The sequence below is a fragment of the Panthera onca genome, chromosome D4 (genome assembly GCF_046562875.1).
Source record: "Panthera onca isolate mPanOnc1 chromosome D4, mPanOnc1 haplotype 2, whole genome shotgun sequence".
NCBI lineage: Eukaryota > Metazoa > Chordata > Mammalia > Carnivora > Felidae > Panthera > Panthera onca.
Genome location: NC_138351.1, coordinates 84992361 through 85016749, shown reverse-complemented (window position 1 = coordinate 85016749; position 24389 = coordinate 84992361). Strand labels below are relative to the sequence as shown.

General features: G+C 40.8%; 1 protein-coding gene across 9 annotated transcripts in view; it reads left to right on the top strand.

Annotated features, from left to right (window-relative positions):
• MAPKAP1 (MAPK associated protein 1) overlaps positions 1–24389 on the top strand; it is a 257275-nt gene that overhangs the window by 134689 nt on the left and 98197 nt on the right. For all 9 annotated transcript variants that reach the window (XM_078436493.2, XM_060608656.3, XM_060608659.3 and 6 more), the window contains one exon: positions 10509–10685. In XM_078436493.2, coding sequence (XP_078292619.2) covers positions 10509–10685 — 177 coding nt within the window. The remainder of the gene's footprint in view (positions 1–10508; positions 10686–24389) is intronic.

The following is a 24389-nucleotide window of genomic DNA, read 5'->3' as shown; positions in this document are numbered from 1 at the left end:
ACGTATTTTACAAATTGATTACCAGGAATAAACTTTCACGATGTTATATTTCAGTTATATCTCAATAAAGCTAGAAAAAATACATAAAGCAAGCTGCAAATGTGAGCCATATTTACAATTTGAAATTCTCTAATAACCACATTTTTAAAAGTTTCCAAAAGATGGGTGAAATTTATTTCCCTAATAATTATTATAATTTAAGTAATTTTTATAATTTTCATGGGTTATATTTTCTTTAACCCATTGTATCTAACATATTATTATTTCAACATGTTATTGACAAAATTAAGGAGATTTTTAATGTTCTTTTTGGTCATAAGTTTTAAAAATTCAGTGTTTCTTTGCTATATACAGTCAGTTCAGACTAGCCATAGTTCAAGTGCTCGCTAGCTACATGTTGGAGAGTGCAGCTGTAGAGTATACCAAGACGCGGTGGAGTTCACTGGGTTTGCTTCATTCTGACATACCCTCAGCTTCTCAGAGCCCTTGGGAAACTGGGGTTTTGTAGATCGATCATTGAAGTTTATTTCATTCATTGTCACACTTTATTTTAATAATTTTTCATAGAGATTCTCTAAAATGTGTTAATATTTCCCCGTCTTCTTTTTTTTTTTTTTTAAACGTTTATTTATTTTTGAGACAGAGGGAGACAGAGCATGAACGGGGGAGGGTCAGAGAGAGAGAGGGAGACACAGCATCTGAAACAGGCTCCAGGCTCCGAGCTGTCAGCACAGAGCCTGACGCGGGGCTCGAACTCACGAACCGCGAGATCGTGACCTGAGCCGAAGTCGGACGCTTAACCGACTGAGCCACCCAGGCGCCCCTTTCCCCGTCTTCTTAATCAGAGTATAACATCGTGGGATCCAAAGCTGTAGTCTTTGTTTGAATTCTGGCATTAACACTTATCATCAGCATGGTCTTGGATGGATTGATTACTTCAGTCCTATGTACTCTAGTTATCTTGTGTGGAAAATGAGGATAAAAGCTTCTTAACAGGGTAGTTAGGAAAATAAAATGAGAAAATACATGGCAAGTGCTCAGGAAATGTTTATTTCTGTTGCTGTCAAATACTGTAACTACAGCCAGCTACTGCTACAACCAATACTGGTAGTAGTTCAGCAACAGTAGTATAACTTAGCTCTTTCTTAATGATTCAGAGAAATGCACTATGCTGTGATACAGTGGTGCCCTTGTGGGCTTATGTAAGCATATAAGAATATTTGACCTTCCATTATGTTTTCTGACAACTTTGCAATTTGAATTCTTTATATTTCCCCATTTTTGCATCTACATGACCACTTCTGTCTGCTCTCCTCCCGTTTGTAGGTTGCTGCTTCTAATTTATATTCCTTAGAGTCATCATCGAGAGGCACTTACCTAGATAATACAGCCTAAGAGAGGCCCTTCCCATTCTGACCCTCAGCTGTGATCCCATGCATCCTACAGATCACATTCTTTAACTGGCAGCTTCTTGACACTGATACCCTGTCTGCTTTTGCTGTTTCTTCAATCAGAAATGCCTTTCTCACTCTTCTCCTCTTGATATCCAGCTTAATCTTGAAGCCTTCAGTTCTTTGTTATTCCTTCATTCAGCAAATATTTATGATGGAGTTTCAGGCCTTAGGTATTGAGGATAAAATGAAGAACAAGAGAAATGTGATCGCTGCACTCAAAAAATGTGCAGTTTGATGGGGAAGAAGAAATTATCAATTGTAAGAGCACTTTGTAACTGGCTCGTTTCACTCACATTTGTATTCATTAATACATTCAATACATATTAAGTGTTTGTTATATACCATGCATTTTGCTGGGTATATACAATGGTGAGTAGAGCCAGACATGGTCTCTCTTTCATGAATTCAACAATATAGTGAGAGAAATGGGCAAATAATTCAAATAATTATATCAAATAATTAAGCCAAATAACGTTTGCATAAAAACTGAGTTGAGTAATCTGAAGGAAAGGAATGCCATTTATGAGAGCCTGGCCTTGGGAGTCAGGGAGAAATTCCCTGAGAAAGTGATACCAGAGGTATTTGGCAGGGGGAGGTTCCTGGCAGATGGAACTGCATGGCAGTGACACTGGCAGGAGGAAGCGGTGACACTGTGGCAGGGGACTAACAAAGGCCAGCATGGCTGGAACACAAAATAGGGAAGAGAAAATAGGATGGATGAGATTGAAAGATGGGCAGGGTCCACAGTGGAGATTGAGGGAAGAGGACAGATTCTGGAAATATTTAAGAGGTGAAATTCATAGGACTTAGGGATGAATTAGGTATGAGAAGTATGAGAGAGGAGAGGTACCAAAGGTGACTCCCTAGATTTCTGACTTGCACAACTTGATGTATTGTGCTGCTCACTGAATTAGGGGGCTTTGGAAGACTGGGTGTTAATTCGGTTTTTGATGTGTGTCGGGGAGTGGGAGGAGCAGCATGAATTTTGTCTTCTTTTCGAGATGACTTTGCTATACCTAAGAGAAGTTTTCAAATAGTTGTTTATACTTGCATGTTTGAAGTTTAGAAGAGAGAGAGAACTATGAGCTAGGAATGTGAATTTAGGAGTCCTATGCATAGAGAGATTAACTGGATGCGTAAGTGAAGAAAGAGAAGGGCCTAAGACTGGACATTGAAAAACTAGGTAGATGGTGGTGCTGAAATAGGGTGTCCTAGAGAAGAAACAGAGGTGAAGGAAGAGTTTGGTTTAGGATGAAATGAAGGCTGAGATGACTTGAGAGTTGTCCATGTGATGAAGAAGTCTTGTAAGCAGTAGGATAGTTATAAGTTTGGAGGCTGGACATTGTCTATTTTATTGTTTTGTTTTCCTTAGTCCCTAACACAATGCTTAGCAAATAGCAAGTACTCAATAAGTGATTTGTGGAATGGATGAGAGAACATAGGAACATTCAGATTCAGAGATGTAGACTAAACTTACCACTCATGCCATTGCCAGGGAAGAAGCCCTTCTCCACGTGTCTGCTTAGACAAGCTTCTGACGGTATACAAACCTTTATTCATCAAAAAACACCGAGTTAGATTGTCTCAACCTGGTCAGATATTTAAATGATAGATGAAGGTTTGGGAATACTGTTTACAAACACTGTCTTCATTGAGCTGCACAGAAATATTGCTCATTGTCAACATTTCCCAAGAGCCAGAGTCCTCACACTTACTAGGTAATGAATGGGTAGTTACGAACACATTGGAATGCCTGCTTTGTGTCATGACCCAGGCTAAGCATTTTACATATATTATCTTCTTCCTTATAATACCTCTGTAACTCTTAGATAACAATAGAGAAGCTGAGAATCAGGAATTTAAGGTAATGCCCAAGATCATGTATTTAGTAAGTGGCAGAGTCAGGATTTGAACCCGGGTTTGACTCCATTTCTCTTGCTCTTAACGACTATGTTATACAAAGCAATGAATTTCTTTTCCTGATAGCATCCGGAGACATAGGCATTTGAGATTTTCCTCCCTCCCTCCCTCCCATCCATCCATCCATCCATCCATCCGTCCGTCCATCCATCCATCTTTTTATTCTTGCAGTCATACACTCAGCAAGCATTTAGATGTTGTCTGCATCATCCCAGGTACTATACTAGGCACTGGGGATATAATGAGTCATAAAATAAAGCTTATGGCCTCAAGATTTAGGCTAATATATGAGACAGACACCAAATTACACAATTTTAGCTCCATTGTCATTGAGACTTGCTATAATAGTAGACATAATAGAATGCTGTGAGGACATAGAAAAGGGCTCTTCTAATTCTGCTGGAAGTTGGAGGCTTGGGTTGAGTAGGGGTGAGAGGAATGTTAGGGAAGTCTTCCCAGTAGAATGGATACTTGAGCTAAATCTCAAAAGATGACCTGGATAGACTAGGAATAGAGAGCCCCTGGGCTGAGAGGCCGGCATGAATAGTAACAGGAGCTAGCATGTATATATGCTAGGACCTGATACTGCAAGTACGTGGTGTGAATGGAGCTTAAGGTGTGTGTTCCGAAATGTCAGGAGATTGAGTTGAAAGCAGGGCAAAATATACTGGAAGGCTTTATGGAACCCAGGTACTATTAATGGTCTGTTTTGTTTTTATTTGAAAGGTTGCAAAAGGTTTTAAACAGGGAAGTGACAGTATCATGTTGTGTTTCGGAAAGATCCTACTGGACCTTTTCAAGGTCAGTTTGTAATAGAATGAACGAGTTTCTGAAACTTAGAATTTTGCCAAGTGAATTTGTTTTAAAAATGTCCGGTTCAGAACAATATGAAAAGAGGACTTCCCAGAAATGCCAGAATGACAGAACTAGCAAACAAGGATGTTAAAATAGCTATTATAAACATGTTCCATATGTTCAAGATAATACAGGGAAACATGAACATGATGAGGAAAGAAATAGAAGATATTTAAGAAAACCTAGATGGAACTTCTAGAGATGCAAAGTATAGTATCTGAAATGGAAACTATACTGCATGAGTTTAAGAGCAGATTAGACACCGCAAAAGGAAAAAATCAATGAACTTGAAGACATAGCAATAGGAACTATCTAAAAAAGGAGCTCAGATGAAACACTAAGAAGGTCTTGCTTTCATTTGGAAATTAGTGGGCATTTTCTCCTTAGAACTTCTTTGCCAGAAAATTTAGACTTAACTATTCTTGTGTGATGTGGTTGTGGCTTGACAAACCTTAAAATGTTATTTATCAGTTTTCACTTTATATTTATGGAGTTTATTTTGGAGAAGAGGAAATCTTGACAGTCTTAAAAGTCTTTTCTCTGACTTCAAAGAGATGAACTTCTGAGCTGCAATCCTCAGGGCCTTTTTTCTCTTGATAATGTCTGATGCACTGTTTATAATGATTCTGTCATCAAAATAAATAGCAAGACCCAAGTAATAAGAGTTCTGGACATTGCAGAATCGTGTGCTCTTTTTATTTTTCATCCAACCCCCCCCCCCCAAAATTTCATCTGTCCAGCCATCATGCTTAAGTACATTTTGCATGTTTTGAAGATAAAAGTGAATTTTTATGAGCAAATTGAACATGTCAGATCACATTTGGGAGAAATCTAGGATGCTTCCTGGAATGCTCCTGAATTTTCATATATGAATTAAATACCATCTATATATGGACTACAGGCTTTTGTCTCTTCATAAAAGCCAAACTGGCCTTTGAATGTGAAATGAATATTGATCAACAATTAAATGAAATAAATTTTTCTAATGCAAAATTTTGTTAGCCTTATTTGTGAAAACATGAATAAGTGAAATTCAATTGTACTCATTAACACTTTGGAGATTTAGATATATGTTTATACATACATTTATTTGTATAAATATAAAATCTCCAAAGCGTTAATGAGTACATTTAATGACGGAGTGTGTGTGTGTATGTATGTGAGAGCGCGAGAGAGAGAGAGAGAGAGAGAGAGATCTGTCCATCCTCCAGAAGGATCTCTTTTTGGCAACAGGCTTCACTTTGCATCCATTCACCGTTCTAACTTCCAGTCTTCTCACAAATATCATTGTCCCTGGAAGGGCCTGCTTTTTCCACGCTAACCCAATTCTAAAATTAAGCCTCTTTTTTTAGACACCTATGTCTTTTTAAGACACCTATGTTTTTATTGCACATTATTTACCATAACCAAGATACAAAACAACCCACGTTTTCTTCAATAGATGAGTGGATAAAGAAGATGTAATGTGATATATACGTGATATAGACACATGTATACATATATATAAATGGAAAAATACTCAGCCAAAAAAAAAAAAAAAGAATGAAATCTTGCCACTTGCAACAACATGGATGGATCTAGAGGGTATAACTAAGTGAAATAAGTCAGAGAAAGACAAATGCCATATGATCTCATTCATATGTGGGATTTAAGAAAGCAAATGAAAAAGATAAAAGAGACAAAAAAATAAGACTCTTAAATACGGAGAACAAACTGCTGGCTATTAGTCTTTTATCATTACTCAATCCCTGATAGTGACTCACAAATAGGACTTTTAGTGTTCTCTATCTCATGCTGTCCCCCATGCTTCTGTTAGTTAATTCTGCTTCTGTGTGATGAAAAGCTTAAGAGTGGTAGAAGAAATTTTGACAAAATGAGAATCTTTCTTCATGCCAGCTACTGTACAGTTAATTAACTCATAATCCTTATGAGATCCTTATGCAGCAGGTATGTATGGTTATTTTCTCCATAAATTCCAGGACTCGATAGAGAAAATGACCACTTAGGAATCAGGGGATGTGGGTGAGGCAGGAGATGCTGAGTCTCTAGAACAGGTGATTCTACAGTGGGGTGAGAGATTTCCCAACCTTTGTACTGTTCTGTATTTCTAAATTGTTCCATGTTTCTAATCATGCATTACCCTTATCAAAAAATAAGTATTTTATAAAGAAAAGAAAATGAAAGTTGTACTTAGTCATCTGGAAGGGACATCTGGGACATCTGGAAAGGACAGGAAAAAAGTGCTCGTTGCTCAATTGTAAACATAACCTTTGTAAACTTTTTGGGACCTTTCCTTCTAGGCTTTTTATATGCATACAATTAAACATTTTTACATAGTCGTAATAATTTCTCAGTGTTTTTTCTCCATAAAAAAAGTGAGGTGCCAGTACTCGTATCTTGATGAACCGTAAAAATGCGTCTTTGATCCTCACCTCTTCCTGGGACTTCTCCTTTTGTCTTGGTTTGCAATCTCTGGCACATGTGCATTGCCTAGAAAGCCCCATTTGGTTAACAGATATCAACGTGACAAGCAAGAAAAAGAAAAAGAAAAGCTTATTACTTCTCCTCATTAGCACACACATCATTAATAATACCCTTTATGTGTTTTTCATGGGTAGAGCGATTCAGTCTATACATTCATATATTCATTCATTCAACAAATATTTGTTAAGTGCCAGCCATCTTCCTCCTCAGTGAGGATGCAGAGACGATAGAATGATCCCTGCTTTTTAGGAGAACACAGAACAGTAAATAAGAAAAAGATGTGATAACTATATGCAGAAGTATTAATCAAGTTCTGAAAGACCACAGAGGAGAATCGCTTGGATTCTCCTAGAGGATCAAATGATTCTCCTAGAGAAGTCAGGGAAAGCTTTTTATAGATAAGAAAATGGAGCAGCTCAGAGAGATTTGGTCACATGGCTGGTTAGTGGTTGAGTTAGCATTCAAAGCAGATCTGACTGCAAAACCACTCTTTATTCTACCATACTAGGTCATAAGGAGGAGGCATCCCTGTTTTCATTGTTTTATCAGTTCCAGATGTCTGTATTTGGGGGATTCTTGAGTCATAGACCACAGCTTCCCCCATTTTCTCTCCCTATTTCAAAATGCCACCTGTTTCTGATTTGATCAAAGAGTAATAGAATGGCAGTGAGGAGACCTGAGTTCTTCAGAACCAGCTTTGCCACTTTTAACTGGATCGCCGTGGGCATGTTCTTCCCCATTTCTACCCATCTATTCCCCATCTGTAAAAGTGAGGAGTTGAAATAAATCTTTCTAAGCTTCTCATTTTTTGTAAGCTTCTCATTTTCCTCCTTCTTTTCAAAGCGCGTGGCATTTGCGTAGGAACAGGGGCTCCCAAGGGCCTTGGCGAGTCTAGACACACCATGGAATTGGCAGAGGGATAGGTGGGCGTCAAGGGTAAGTGCTCTTAACCGCCTGGGTTTGAATCTCAAGTCTGTCAATTACACACTATTTAATCTGGAGCAAACCATTTGACCGCATCGAGCCTCCCTTTTCCGATTTGGAAAACAGAAATCATAAGAAATGACTCTGAGAGTTGGTGGGGAGATTCAGGGAGCTTAGTATCTGTCTGTACTACTATGCACAGTGTCTGCCACAGAGCAGTCAGTGTTGCTAATGATACTAATAGCTATTGCTCTAGTACTAAGTTGGAATCCTGAAGAGGTTTTAGAAGTCAAAATACCTTGGTAGCTTTTTTGTTAATGATTCCTTTACAAAGGCACAAAGGAACCACTGTGTCCCTGAATAGAATGTGGAGTTTTAGTCATTTTCCCCTCAGATGTTCAGTTAAGGGGTCAAAAGGGTTGGAGTACTGTTTGCTGCTGAATTTTATTCATGACTCAGAAAAGACTCCCATTAGTCTTGTATAATATAGGGGAAATCATTCTTTCTTTTCTTTGCTGTGTTCCCAGCGTGCAGAGCAGGCTACAGTGCAGGGTCAGTACTTTGTGAGTTTCTTGAATGAAGAAATGATTTCACACTTTGTTTTTAGAAACTGAGGAGAATAGTAACACGCAGCAGTGAGTCTTTTGGCCCTCAGATCTTAGCCTGTGACATTTGTTGAGCTCGTTTTGAAGGGGATTTGGGGGCACCCCATGACAATCAAAACAGAATTCTTCTGATACCAATGTTTGGCTTTCTGCTTTGATCAATAGGCTTATTATTTGCCCTTGAAACCTCTGTGGTGCTGGGGAATCACAGACATTCCTCAGGACGATTTACATGGCAATAAATAATGTGTGCTGTCCATTGCCTGCTTCATCAGTGTCTGCCCTGTTCATAAAACCCTGGAGGCTCAGTGGCCCCAAGGCTGGAGCACAGTGGACATGTTAACTCCAGAACGTGTCGCTTAGTTTCGTTGTTGTTTTGTTGGCACTAATATGCATCCACAATTTCTCTTTAAGGACTGATGTAACTGTAGAAGTTATTTTCCATCTGACTTCATTATATAGTTACCATACTATACCGTACCATGGTTACCATTTATTTTTTTACCTCTGTTATATGGTAGGCTCTACATATGTTATCTAATCTTCACAATTACCTCTGAGTTAGGTTCTTGTCTTTTTATAGAAGCAGAAACTAAGGGGCGCCTTGGTGGCTCAGTCGGTTGAGCATTCAACTCTTGATTTCGGCTCAGGTCATGATCCCAGGGTTATGCGATCAAGTCCTGCGTTGGGCTTTGCACTGAATGTGGAGCCTGCTTGGGATTCTCTCTCTCTGCCCCTGTCCCCCACTTGTGCGCTCTCTCTCTCTCTCTCTCTCTCTCTCTCAAGTTAAAAAAAAAAAAAGAAGAAGAAATAGAAACTGAAACTCAAGGAAGCGAAGCTTATTTTCTGAAATCACATAGTCCATGAGCACTGGAGCTTAGGTTTTAAACTCAGGTCTTTCTGGACACAAAGCTCTTAGCTACTATACCATGACATTTTTCTTATCTAACAGACTTTCTTCTCCTATAGGTGTCTAGTGTTTGTGGTTAGCAACCTCTTGCAAAGATCCATAAGTTTCCCACATCATTCAGAGATGAATTTTAAATTTCTTAACAGCGTTGCAAATACGTGAAATTTATAGTGACAAACATAGCCAGATTACTTTCTTGTTATCCATCCATTTAGCAAATTTACAGTTCCCATTAATTTTAATCTGTCCTTATTACCTGTTTTATATAATAAATATCTCTTAGTCATGACAGACTGAGTATAGATCACCTGAAGTAGGCTCTCTCTCAATAACTAGAGTTGCAGTTAAAGATTTGTGAATTAATTGGGAAAATTGCAAATCAGGTAGTCAGTGAAATAATTCATTGTCACATCCAATCAATAAACTTTGTAAATCAACTCATTTAATTCAAAAAATGATCTATATAGATCAAGCAACCAATTAAACAATTAGCATACACTTTGCAATTAATTAATTTAAGCATCAATCATATAATTAAAATTCCAAATTTAAGCTGCACAATTTAAAACCCTACTGCCTTGTGAACTATTAGGATCATGTTTCTGAATGTTAGCAGATAAGCAGTTTCACAGTTTAACTTTGGAGCAAGGTGTTTTAAAGTGCTTCTAATTGATTTTTAAGTTTTAAATTGTCTTTATGTTGGTAGTTTCCCACCCCTTTACAGCAAATCAACTTTTTACTTCTCCGCCCAAGAAAGAGAAGGAAATGTGTGTTGACTCTAAAATGGGCAAGGCTGGAATCTGGGAGTATAGACTGGACATTGTAGGAATAGGAGAAAGGTCTAGAAGCAATGGAGAGAGCCGTTTATCTGCATCAGGATAAATCAGGTTATTTGCTTTTACTCTGTTAAGTGTCTTTGGTATTTGGAATCAGTGGATCAGTGGAATCACACTTGCTGTGTGTATTTTATTTATACTTATATTTAACTAACGTAGTACTTCCCCCCCCCCCCCGCCCCCGCTATACCATAAGCTTCCTTGAGGACTGATACTAAATATCATCTTTGATTTAAGGGACTAAGTTCTGTGTCTTATCTATAACAGGTGCTCAGTAACTATTTGTTGGAAGAATAGATTAGTAGAAAGGACCTCCTTTCACATTGCTTTTCTCCCCCTTTGTACTCCCATGTTTTCTCTTTATCAAATGAAGTAGGATTTAGGGTAATCTTACTGCTTCACCAGGCTTTCGGGTAAAAGAAGAGCAGTGCCCCAGTTTGCCTGCTGTATACTATAGCCTCTTATCTCCTTGTCCCTCCTTCACCCTGGTATTCACTCACTGTTTTGGTTTTCCTTTCAGTGACAATGTCAGTGCCTACTGCCTGCATATCGCTGAGGATGATGGGGAGGTTGACACAGACTTCCCCCCACTGGATTCCAACGAGCCCATTCATAAGTTCGGCTTCAGTACTTTGGCCCTGGTTGAAAAGTATTCATCTCCTGGTCTGACATCCAAAGAGTCACTCTTTGTGCGGATGTGAGTATTGACCCTGTTGCTAATTTCAGTATCTCATCTCTGCCTTTTAGAGTTTTTGGTTTTGCTCATCGTATGGATGATTATTAGGTATCTGGATGTCCCTTTATAGTGACTACTTGCAGAGATGTTGGGGACAGCATTTGCAATGTATTTTATGCCTCCGTACCTAGATTAAACACAGACTGCTTTGTAGTAGGGAATTGCATTAGGCAGATCTCTGAACGTAATATCTGTGAACCACGCCTCTGGACATACTGGGTGGAGTACTTTGGAGCCTGTGAAGCAGCAATTCTGAGTTTCCCTCTTTCTCTTCACAGACTACACACTAAATGAAAAATGTGCGTTGCAGCTACTTTTGTCTCGTGACTTAAAATACTTATTTTCTTCTCTCCAATTTTGTTCAGATCAAATTTGAGTTTTCCTTTCAGTTGTCCTCCTTTAGACTGATAAGGTGTTAACTCTCCTGTGCCTTTGGCAGTCTGGTAAAGCCTATAAAAACCCTTTCCAGAAAAGTATTTTTTAGGGTTTGTTTTGTTTTTTTTCTTTTTTCTTTTTTCTTTTTTGAGAGAGAGAGAGTGTGTGTGCATGCTAGCAATGGAGGGACAGAGAGAATCCTTCAAGCAGGCTCCGTGCTGTCATCCTCGTAGATCCTAACTTGGGGCTCGACCCCTCCAGTCATGAGATCGTGCATGACCTGAGCTGAAATCATGAGTAGGATGCTCAACCTACTGAGCCACCCAGGCACCTCTCCAGAAGAGTGTTTGTGAATGCAGAAAATAAAATCCACAGGAATACAAGAGAATTCCATTACATTTAAATACTTCTGAAATTATTAAACCAATCTGTGATATAGTAATATGCATAGTTTTACTAATATTTAATACCAAGATACGGCAGCAGGTCTGTCAGTAACTGCTGAAGTCTCTCGCCTCAAAGTTAAGTGATGAGTATAAATGTTACTTGGGAAATCTGCAACAACTGTAGAGTGCTGTGACATCTGTGTTTTTTCTGTTCATGGCACTGTCACTAGTACTGCCAATACAACTGGGGTTTGTTGACTACATTTATAACTCAAGGACATGGTAACTATCAGAAGTCAATGGAAATAAAAATATAATTTTTATTTATTCAAGTCTCTACGGCAGGTTTTACCCAGAGGTCCCTGTTAGAGGAAAACCCGTAGCGTTTTCTGACCAGGACTGAGACTGGCCGTCTCCTGGGAACAATAGTGATCCTTCTGGCACCCCCTGCTGTTAGGAACCAGCAAATTCACTAGCCAAAGGAAGGATTGCTTTAGAGGACTTTTCCTTGTCTCTTTAAAACATACTGCCTTTGTTTCAAATTTTTACTGAAAATAGGATTATGCTACTTATGATATATGAGTAGTTGGGGTCTCTCTACCCTTGAACAAAGAAAGAATGCTGAGTGCTTGGCGGGCAGGTAGCTAGGGGATGATTCCTCAAGTTTTTCTAGTTACCATTTCATCCCTGCTATGAAGTCACGTTTGATGTATGGAACAGTAAATATTTTCCCTCCTTTTCTATTGGGGAGGCACTAAAACAGCAATGTTAAAGAATATTGGAAGCAGTTTAAAAGTTATCCAGTGATTCCTCCACCCTAATATAACTGTTTTCATTTTTGTATCACCATTTCCAATATATGTATATTATAGTTTCACTTCTAGTGTACATATTGTGTTATTCTTAAAATTGCAAATATTTGATATCTGATCTTAGTTCCTACAATCTGCATTTATTATGTGCCAAGAATCTAGACAGAGACAACCCCTTTGCTCATGGAGCACACGCTACCTAGTGCAGGGGACAAGTCGTCAGATCATTAAAATGTGCTGAGCAGTACAATAGAGAAAGGTACAGGCTGCATCAGAGTCCTTTCACGGGATGTTTAGATTGTTTATTTGCTTTGGTTTTAATAAGTGATTCTATAATAATAGTTTTTATCTCTGTCCCTTTTATTTCTGTTGAATAACCTCCTTAGGAAGTTTTCCTGTGAGTAGGATCATTGGTCAGAATAGAAACATCTTTAGACTTGGCTTTGTATTGACATGTAGCTTTCTGAAAGATGTTCCGATTTACAGTGCTACCAATAGAATTCATAAACGCATCTTCAAAGTCTTACCATCACAGAGTGTCATTAGAACTTTTTTCTTTTCACTCTCAAAGATACGTATAGGGATATTTCAATAGTTTCCACTTGCATTTCATTTATTTATAGATGACTGGAAGAGTTGTTCTCATTAGCACATAATTTTTACTACATAAATATTAACATATGACCATAGCATTCTTTTGAACTGAAAGTCCTTTTTAAAACAAGTGTTTTTAAATCAGTGATTTTCAGTAGTTGGGGGTTGGGGTTGGAGGTAGGCCAGACATACCTCCCCAGGAGAAGCATCTAAAGACTACACAGTGTCTATGAACTCCAGCTTTTGGAGAATGGGATGAGGGAGGGGAGAGAGGTAGAGAGTAACAGCAGCGGCTTTAAACTTAACACTCTTACGTTTTTCCTGAACTACTCCCATCCCTGCACTCCCACTCCCAAATACACACACACACTAGTCAGTCCTCTTTCTATTTAAAGTTTTAGAGAGCTTATTCAACATTCCTGGAGTGTTTCTAAAAGCACAAGGTAAAGTAAAATCTTTATATGTGAGCATTTAGAACAAAAGTGTCAGTACATTTTCTGTTTCTTCTTTTTCTCAGTTGTCTGATGAAATAGTACAGATTACTGACCATTTGCCCTGTGTGTGTTTTCTTGCTTCAGCAACCTTCCATTCACCTTTCTGGTCTATATTTTAAGTTAGAAAACCCTCTCCTGCTAAAGCAGGACAGAGCAGACTTTCAAGAGTTACCAGGGATGTGTTCATAGTTTCAAGAGAGTGAAGTCTCAGCAAAATAAGTAAAGCCATCACTCCTTTTCTTCATTTCTCCCTTTCCTCCTTGCGTCTCTCTCCCAGGGGAGAATGGGCAGGGATGTATGGGAATACCCTGAACTGAACCAGAAAGAGGGAGCTAAGTTTTGACAATAAGAAGTGAATTAGTATTTACTAATTGAAACAATTTATACGTTATTCCATTTAATCTGAAAATAGCCCAGTTTTGATTATGACCGTTTTAGAGACATGAAAACTGAGGCTGACAAGGATTGCTCTCAGGCCGGGCTTCGCCCCCACGTCTGACTTCAAAGTCCACGCTCTTTGTGACACCCTGCTAAGGGTGAGGATGGCGGCAGGGAATCCCACTGTATTGAGGCCAGCATTCAGCTACTATATACCATAGTGTAGTAGATAAGAGCATGGTGGCCTCTGGAGCCAGGACGCTTGGGTGCCAAACCTGACATTACCCTTAGTACTGTGTGTGTGTGTGTGTGTGTGTGTGTGTGTGTGTGTGTGTGTGTGTGAGAGAGAGAGAGAGAGAGAGAGAGAGAGAGAGAGAGAGAGATTGAGATCTTGGATGAATTGCTTAACTTTTTTGTGGCCCAATCAAATGAGAATAATAATAATAATACCTACCTCATAGAGCCCCTGTGAGGATTGAAGGGGCTAATATATGTAAAGCACTTAGAAAGGGGCCTGTTTGTCTGTCTGCTGCAGTTATTGTTGTTATAACTAAACACTCGTCGAGGGCAAGAACTGGATCATTTATGCCCCACGAACACCCAGCATAGCTCCATTACTGTGGTAGGTATGCCACAAGTATTTCTTGAATGGGTAGCTTATTGAATAGATCTCTTTGCTGCTTCTACATTTTTCTTCTTCCCCTCCTTTCAGTTTTCTAACAGAGAGGGGCTGAGTGTGGGTAGACTCTGCCCAGCTTGCTGTTGGGCTAACTTTTGCTGAGTATGGGCAGGGGTGGAGATTGCAGATCTGTAGACTTTCAAATCCGTCCTCTTATGGACAGACATCCTTTAAGAGACAGTGGCAAGACCACAAATTCCTTGAAGGCAGGGTGCCTACAGTCTCAGTTATCTCTATATCCTTAGCAGCCAGCACAGGGCTTCTTAGAGAAGGAATGGATGAATCTTTAGGTGTCTGTGGGCTCCTGGGAGGGACCCTGGCCAAACTTTCTGTCCTGCCTCACTTTTTTTTTTTTAGCCCACTTGGCCTCTTCCTGTCTTCTGAATACCGTGCAGTTCCTAGGTTGCCTTCTGGCTTTCAGAGGCCCTCACACCCAACCACGAGGCTCCCGTATACCATCTTTCCCCCACTCCAAGTGAGGCCGCACAGACTTTGAGCGTAGTTAGCCTGACCTGGGTGCAAGTTTCAGTTTCACAGATGACTTTTGCTACATGACTGTAGTCTCCGTGTCTTCATCTGTAAAATGAGGGGAATATTAACTACCTGATGATATTGTTGTGAGGAATTTTATTAAATGTAATTTTCTTTCAAAGGAAAACGAATTCTCCTGAAGCCTCAATGTTTGCCCAAATTCGTTTTATTGTAGTGTTACTTAAATACATATAAATGTAAAACTCTAGCTATAAATTCCATGCTTTTATGCAACCCAAACAAAATTACAAATTTAATGCAAATAAAACTATAACATTAATAAAATACAATTAACAACTTAAATGCAACAGATGATGTTTTGCTGAAATTAAATCACTGATGTTGGATTTAATGGGTGTTGAATGTTTTACTTGTCAACTTGAGGTTTTTGATTTTCATACGAAACGTTGATTACCGTATTAATATTTGTCCTTTTAAACAATGAGTGTATTTTTAACTACTAGTCCATTATTTTAATGAGCCGGTTGATTTATAGTGCATCCCTTCCCCCAATTTTAAATGTGCTTTACTGGAAATAGTAAAGAACATTTCTGCAAGGATAACCAGTTTATGTCAGTTTGCCCAGGACTTTCTCTGTTTTGAAATTCAGAGTCTATACCCAGTAACCCCCACCCCTCAGCCCCAGGATAATTGATCACCCTACTTTCTGAAGTTGTCGATTGGTCTGTACCTAAATGGGCTCTCTGCCTAATTGATACCTGTACACAGTGTGACTTGGGCACTGCAGGGCATGACTTCTTCAGAGGTCAGCACGCCTGTGCCACAGGGAGAGCCTTGTGCCCACTTCTCCCATCACCACAGTGTTTTTGCCTGCAGCTTGCAGTGATGTCATTTGGCTTTGAGTCTATTAGTGATGTTAAATAACTCTAGCTGCTGGAACACACAGCCCCCCAAATCTCACCACCTCATCCAACAAGTTGGCAGACTTTTCCTATACAGGGCCAAGTAGTAAATATTTTAGTCTTGTGGGCCATACCTCTCTGTAACTCACGTCTGCCATAGTAGCAAGAAAGTAGTCATAGACGACAATACATCAACGAATGGGGGTGGAGTAGGTTTGTTGACCCTGGCTTACTAGTAAGTTTATTTCTTGTTCAGATCTGTCTAAGGAGGGTCTGGTTGCCCTCCTGGGTATTTTTCCTCTAAGCAGCGATTCAAGGCTCCTCCAACTGGGTGGGGAATGGGGAACGTGGAAGGCTATGAGTGGCCCAAATCTCTCTCTGTATTTATTTATTGTATAAGTTATTATATATATAATCCATATATAATATTGCTTTTCTAAATATATATCAGGTATATGATCCATATGTATGTGTGTGTGTGTGTGTATGTATGATTTTCATTAAACTAAAAGCAAAATTTTTAAATTCTGAAACTTAGCCTGTGAATTCATCTGTTAGGCCTGGGGGCCCTTGAACCTCAGGTAGGAAATGTAGCTATGAAGTTAGCTCAGACCCAGTTTTGTAGGAAGTGTTACATAGTTGCTTTTTTTGTTATTTCGGTCAGAGATTTAGGCTGAATAATTCACACTAAGGTGTGCATGGGGTTTAACTTTTCTTTCGGTTATTTATTGCATAATGAATACATGTCCATCATAGAAAAATTAGAAAATATGTTTCTTCACACAAAAGAAAATTTAAACCTTCACTTTCTTCCATCAGACAAGATAATCACTTACTAAATTATATAATTATTTATGTTTAGAAAGAGGAACTAATTAACTTAAATGAATCCCTAACTGGCAAAGTGTTCTGTGGAAAAGAATGTGAAGCTGAGTAGCCTCTGATGTTCTTACCAAGTCAGGGCTAGACGAGCCTTTCCCTGCCGGAGCCCTTGGTCAGAGGAGACTCAGGAAATAGAGTTGTTGTCTAGGAAAGGAGCATGGATTATGCTAAAAATTTGCAAATTAGTTGCGTTCTAATGGAAACTCTCTCCTTTTCCAGACAGGCAAGTGGATTTCTTTTTTTTTTTAATTTTTTTTTTTTTAACGTTTATTTATTTTTGAGACAGAGAGAGAGCATGAACGGGGGAGGGTCACAGAGAGAGGGAGACACAGGATCTGAAGCAGGCTCTAGCCTCTGAGCTGTCAGCACAGAGCCCGATGCGGGGCTCAAACCCACGGACCATGAGATCATGACCTGAGCCGAAGTCAGACACTTAACCGACCGAGCCACCCAGGCGCCCCGGCAAGTGGATTTCTAAGATATCCATTGTTCCTGATTGATTTTGGACAGATCAAATGTGCATGTAAACAGGAGTCCCTGACTTGCTGACTGCTAGCTGCTCTGAGCCTACGCATTGAAGGTGTTTAGGTATCAGGAGTGTAGAAGGAGAGAAGTAGGGGGCAGAAGTATGGGGGAGCATATGGTTGGCCCCCAAAACTAAATAGCTAGAGCTCTGCTGGTGCCTAGTATCCCAGGAAGTACTTCATGCCAGCAGTGACCAAACCAAGGCCTGCTGGGCCCTTAGCCATAGTGGGACAAGGGAGAATGAGATCTTGGAGTGAACAGGGGAGCAGCCTGCTTTGTCCCTGCCCGCCCCCCCCCTCCCCCCCCCCCCCCCCCCCCGCCAAGCCCCAGTACAGGGCCAATTCAATCAGAACTCATGGAACTGAATTGAGTTTAAAAGTGGCAGTGGCGCCTGGGTGGCTCCGTCGGTTGAGCGTCCGACTTCGGCTCAGGTCATGATCACACGGTTTGTGAGTTTGAGCCCTGCGTCGGGCTCTGTGCTGACAGCTCGGAGCCTGGAGTCTGCTTCGGATTCTGTGTCCCTCTCTCACTGTGCCCCTCCCTCACTCATGCTCTGTCTCTCTCTCAAGAATGAATAAAACTTCTTAAAAAAAAAATGGCAGTGATGATAGCAACTGTGATGGTGTCATTACATGTGGTGACATTGACATTTCACACTGGGCTCCTACTCGGGAAGGGGGAAGAAGGGTTTTAAAAAGGGAAGAAAAGTCCAAACCAATAAAATGGACAGACCCCCTTAATCAGAAGTCAGTAAGAACAATTAAACTTCTCTCCTATACATGTATTGACTTAAAATGTTTGATACATCAGATAGGCATGGGGAAGGAACCTTTGTAGCTAACAGCTACAGAGCAGAGCAAATAGAATCCAGGTAGGATTTTCCTGTTTGGGAAATGGATCACTGGGTAGTCAGTAGACAGTCTTCCGCCAGAAGCTGGGCTGCCTTGGACATTGTATTGTAGCCCAGAGGGTTCCCAGAGACTGCTGTGGCTTCTCTCGGCTCCGCATAAAGAGAAAGGTTAGCTGCTTTTTCAGAGGCATGGCCTAGATTCATTGCTCTTTGCCGTACCTGGGCATTTCCAAGGGTTGGTAGTTTTAGTAGACCCTCTTGATGAGATCTCCACAGTGTACCCAAAGCGACCAGACCTTTTGGAAAAGATATCATCAGTTTGAAGCCTCTCCTACTCTTATTTGATACTGCTTTGTGGTTTGGAGAGAAAAAACAAAAACAAAAACGAAATGAGCTTTTTTTACACTCACTCAGTTTAGTGCCTCTAGTAGCCATTATCTCATTTATTCCTTATAAGAAACTCATTTTTATAATATATGAGCTGAGGATCAGAGACAGGTAGTTATTTGCTCAAGGTCATACAGTTTGGTAAGGGGCAGAGCTAAATAGGATAAGGGGAAAAGAAAAACCGATGCCTGTATCCTTTGTAACCAGGCCTGACAATATGGGTATAAATTTCCTATTTATTTATTGTTTGCTCGAGTCATAGAGGACCAACTGTGTGTTGTTTCTTTTCATTCTGTTGTATTAGCAAACATTTTCATTGTCCAGATTGTCCTCGTGTATGGAAATGTAACATATGCAGCCTGTTTAATTTTGTATTTGTGAATCTGACTTGATTTCCTTTTTGGCAACAGCTACTGTCTAGAGAACAGAAAAGATTTTTCTTTGTGTCTGTTTAAAGTGACAGAAATATTGGAGCAAGTAATAAAGATGGAAAGCATTAATTACATACTTCTAAGAATTTAAAGGTCAGACAAGCTAAATATGTATGTTTTGCTCACTGGAATGTCTTGAAATTGTGCCAGGATACGCTTTGTTCCTACAATAAAAGCACACATTTTAGATAGCCATCAACTTACTTTGGTATCCAAAAATTAGACCAGTTTGTTGCTTTAGTTTCTATATATCTTAAAAGTTTAGGGCTCACATTTCTGACATTAATGTGATTTGTTTCATGATCCACCCCCTTTGGCCATGTTTAGTCACTATGTCTCATTTTGATTTCCTCTGTTCTCCCCTCAGCTTATGTTGGAGTCTGTCAGCTGCTGCTATGTACATGTCAGGCTAGTGACTTGTAATGTTTATTAATACAATGTCAGTCTTGCTGTTGAAAAAACTGTGATGCTTCTCAGAAGGTTGCAACAGAACGAAGCGTTTGATTTCCAGATCCTGTCTGCACTGCATGGTGAATACATTCTCAGATGTTATGCAGTTCACTGACCTGACAGTTATGGAACCCCGCCTGGGACCCCATTTCAGCAGGACATATTTGAACAGAAACAGTTTGCAAAACTTTACACACTTAAACTCCTGCCAAGGCAAACTGTTAGCCACTTGAGTTTGTTATAAATACCCAGTGGCAGTGGTTGGAAGTAGCCCACGGTGTGTTTTATATTCTGAACTGAATGTGAATGTCTTTGCGGTTATATAGAGTAGTAAATAATTGAGTTTGATTAGGGAGAGGGACCTCATTATCCCCCACCTGTGCCCAGCTGGAAGGGGAGGGTCGAAATGAAGCCATTAGCTGTCTCTCTTACTGGCATCTCAAAGAGCTCAAATACATCTGTGTCTTATTTTCTTTTCTGGCACAATCAGTCGAGCAAGCTAAGCAGGCATGACCGGATTTGGCAAGTCCCAAGGACTCTGGCAAAGATACACAAGGAGAAGGCGGAGGGCAGTCATTTTGGCTTCTCACTGCCCATTAGTCTAGCGAGTTATGTTTTTGGAAAATGTCTGTTTTGAAAAAGAGTACTTTGTCCAATGTCAAACATCACATACTCACACAATATGCTTTGATCTTAAAAAAAAATTTTTGTCAGTGCAAGGGGAAACAAAATGTGGCATTCACACTAGTGTAAACTCTCTTTATGGATAAAGTAATACCCGAAGGGCTTGCTTTAAAGCAGGCATGCTGCAGTTATTACAAGGCTTTCTCTTGCTCATATATTTTCATTTTCTACTTTGAAGTGCTAGAGGATGAACATGCATGGAGTTGGGACCCGTGCAGGCTGGGAGCTGGAGGAGTGTGTCTTCGTCACTATTATGGCCTGGTCAGGACTGGAGAATCGAGTGCTCCTCTTGGCAGGCTTTTCCCACTTCCACAAACCGAGACTGTGGCTCAAGAAACCATGACGTTCTTCAAGGGCTTTTAAAAAGGGATCTCGTAGTTCATATGGTTAGTCTAACAGTTGGGACATTTTATAACCAAACTGAATGTCACAGTGGAAGTTGAACCTTTGCCCCAGACTGGTCGGTAGTTCCAATCGGGAGGGTATGCTATCTGGAAGTCACTTCTTCCCCTGAGTCCTCAAGGCTCCCTTCTGGGCTACAGAGGGGTTTAAAACTCAGACTTTGGTGTCTGGCTGCCCTGGGTTCAATTCCTGGGTCTTCTACGTAGCTGTGTAGCTCCAGGCAAGTGTCCTAACCTTGCCCAACCTCAATTTCCTCCATTTTAAAATGGGACTGATAATAGCACCTACTTTTTCTGGAAGGATTAAGGGAACAAAGTAAGTGCTCAATAAATGTTCACAGCTGTCATCGTCTCATCATTTATTACTTCCTTTCTAAGAAAAGCCCGTAATTATTATATTAACTGTTGTTTATTAAACATTTATTGTAGACAGGTATTAATGTTAACTACTTTAGAAGTATTAAGCCCTCACAACAATCTTACAATCCTAAGAATTAGCCCTATTTTGTAGATGAGGAAACTGGAAGCTAGAGAGAGTATATCATTTATCCTGGGAAGGCAGAGCTGGACACCAGAGCAGGCTCTACTCTAGACTTGCTGTGTTCTGCCGCCTCTCGGTCACCACCCTCGTTCTTAGCAGGATATAGAGGGAAATGACCACTGTGTTTTGAGATATCTCCATCAAGAAGCTTTTCTGATCCCCTTCCCCTTCCCCAGCTTGGTTAAGTGCCTGTGTGTTTTGGTAGCACTCTGATCTGGCCTACATCTTTGTGCTTGTCACGAAGAACTATAGTTCTTTGTTTGTTTCTTTGTGTTTCTCTCCCCTGGACTGTGCTATTTGTGTTAGGGACCATATTGGTGATTTCCGAATCCAAAATTAGGATCTTTAATAGATGAGTGAGTTCAGGTAAATTCCCAAATTCTGCCTCCAGCCTCAGATTCCATAAAATGGATACAATAATAGCACCTATTTTAGGATTGAATGAGTTAATACAGATTTTTAAAGCTTAACATAGCACCTGGCACATAGTCAACGTCTAGTAGATAGTAGTTGCTGCTATTACTATTGTAATTGTTGAGTAATATCTTGTACTTGCAGCTCAGAAAGCTCTTAATAAGTCTCATTGAATTTCTCTGCACCACCACCATGATTTTTGACTTCCATCGTCCCTCTCCAAAGCCAGCGAGTTAAGCTGAGGTGCAGTATACCTGCTTCCCTGGTTTACTGTCCCAAAAATGAGAGCCTTGAAAACTGAGCCCAGGGTGCTCTTCTGTGAGCTTCAAGAGGGGGTTTGATGCCCAGGCCAGAGATAGTTTGCCTACAGTGCCCCGACTGTTGCCAACATGCCCAGCAAATTGCACGTTTTAATGGCCCTGTGTTACCAATTACAAGCAATGGTTAGTACCCGCTCCCCCAATAAGCAATCTCTGCTGATAGGGTAGGAGAGAGGGGGTAAATGGGGCCTCTTGTCTTGGAGCGGTGATCTGGAATTAGGAGAACACAAGAGAACTGACATTTCTAAGTTCCTTTGCCGTTTGCCAAACTTAGTGCCAGGTGCTTGGCGTGTACTGTCTATTTTATCCTCCCTGACAATTCTATAGGGAAGTGGCCTCCTCATTTCATGGATGCAGCTGAGGTTCCCACATGTTGAGGAAACATCTTGGTGAACTGTAGAACCAGGATTTGAACCAAAGGGTATTTAATTCCCAGCCCCTGTGTTTTCCTCTCCAGTAAGTTGCCTTCCAACGTGGATTCTGGTTCCAGCTCTGTCCCTGTAAATAGAATCTAAGCTTTTCAGATAAGGACCCTGTGCCCCTCCTTCCGCTCTGTGCCCGTCACCTCTGGTTTAATACTCACGAGAGAAATGCTCGTCCTGTTAGGTTAATGCTGGTATACAAACTTCCCTCTGGTAACTGAGTGGCTTTGCACTGGGACAGAGCTGAATTCCTCAAGTGAGTAATCTCTTTTTGAAATGCCCATACGTTTTTCAGTGGTTACGAGACTTGACAGGACGTAACTTTGAATTGACTGAAGCACTCCTGGCAGCATTTAGTCAGCTCCCCAAAGTGGCGCCTCGTCCTAGACCCAGCCCCGACAGCCCAGGGGGCTTGGAGGGCAGCTGCTTCTGCTCGGTGCCCCCAGAGTGCCCTGCTGGGATGGAAAACAAGCTGTCTACCCACGAGGGGAGCAGGAGGAAGAGCAGTTTCTGAGCCGAGACTCCGGGTCCGTAGCCCATCTGTCTATCCATCCGCCTGTCTGTCCAAAGGCTAGTCACCCCCAGCACGGGTCACACCTCAGGGATTGGAATGCAGGGCCACACGGAAGGGAGGCCGGACTAGCACCCTACCTGCCTGCTGCCAGCCTGTCCCTCGAAATCACTGTCTTCTCAACCGCAGACCCAACGCCCAACATTAAATAAAAGCGGCGCTAAAAGATGTATTTCAATAGACTTTTTAGAAAGCCCATAAAAATTCCTGGATATAAAGAAATGAGGCATAAAACCCAGAATGTTTGGAAGTGAAGCTGAAAATTGTGGAAGCAAGTCTCCATATCCATTTATTAAATGGGAGCATAACTTAACAGTTGCACTTAGATGTCTTCTGAGAACCACTTATATTCTGTCCTCTTGTATTCTAGAAGCAGTTTGCCCCCTTAAGTGCTGTAGACTTGAAGCAAGAGCCAAAGCTGGTGTTCGCCTGGAGGGAGAGAAGCGAGTGGTGTGGGAGGCTGGCCTGAGGAAGCTTTCATTAGGTCTGGTTGAGTGTGCCGTGTATGGGTCACGACCTCTTTCTCCTTTTAATGTGCACGATTGTACCGAAACGGAGCCCCAGAGTAAGACACCGCGCACTCGTGAAGGCACGTTCTGAGCGCCGTGCGTGCCCCTTCCCTTCACTGTTGTTTTCATTTTCCTCTCGTGAACCTTGCTACCCTGGCTTCAGCACGGAGGCTGTAAAGGAAGATGGAGAGCCGAGTTACCTCAGAATGATCACTATCGTTAACATTCACGGGTGGTTCACTTATCATTCCTGACTGCACAGACATGGCAGCCGCTCGGAAGCGTCCGCAGGTGTAGTGCGGTGATACATATTACATTGTGCCACAATGGATTTATGTATTCTGTAACAAAAGAAAAGTGTAATGAAAAAATACAGAAGGTAATCCTTTATTCCTCCACCACACAATTTATCAGTAATGCCTGTGGATGATAAGTGCCAGGGATTTCCTCTGCTTGCTTTAACCTTGTCACCCAGGTACGTTTTGGTAAAATGACAGAAAAATACAGACTAGGGATTTTCCTCTGTTCAAAAATCTTTCCAAAGGACACTTTTAATTTATGGAAGTTAGTCCAAACGCCAGGCTTTCTTTTGAGCTCCTGGTCTGCCTTTGCTACAAAAGATAAACGTATTGGTTTGAAATAATGCTGTCAGCCAGCAGCAGATTAGAAGAGAATGTAAGCAATTTATAAGCGGGCTCCAATCTAAAATAGTTCAGGTGGACCCCAGGTAGATGGAGGTTCATGAGATGTAGCCCATTACTAGGTTGCACATACCCGAGAACTTGTGTTCCCTTTTAGGCCCCACTCACCCATCGCCCAACATATTGTCACAGATGGAGCGCATACTGACTTCCGAGGAGAGAGCAGGGGAAGACAAGTCTGAACGCAGATGATTGGCGTTTGTTCCAAACACGCACTGGCCTAGAGCCAGAGCAAATACCCCCAAGTTTATAAATGCACCAGGCACTTTACATTTCAGTGCTCTTGCCAAAGTATCACTTACTGCATCGCTCCCTAAATATAGTTTTAAAAAAAAAGAGCTATTTCTTATTTTGCTTTGATCAGTAAAATAAACTTTTAAAGATTGTTCTGGGATGGGGTCCAGCTTCTGAGGTAAAGAATGGCTGGAGCTCAGGCATGATTCAGTAACAGAGTGTTCAGTAAAA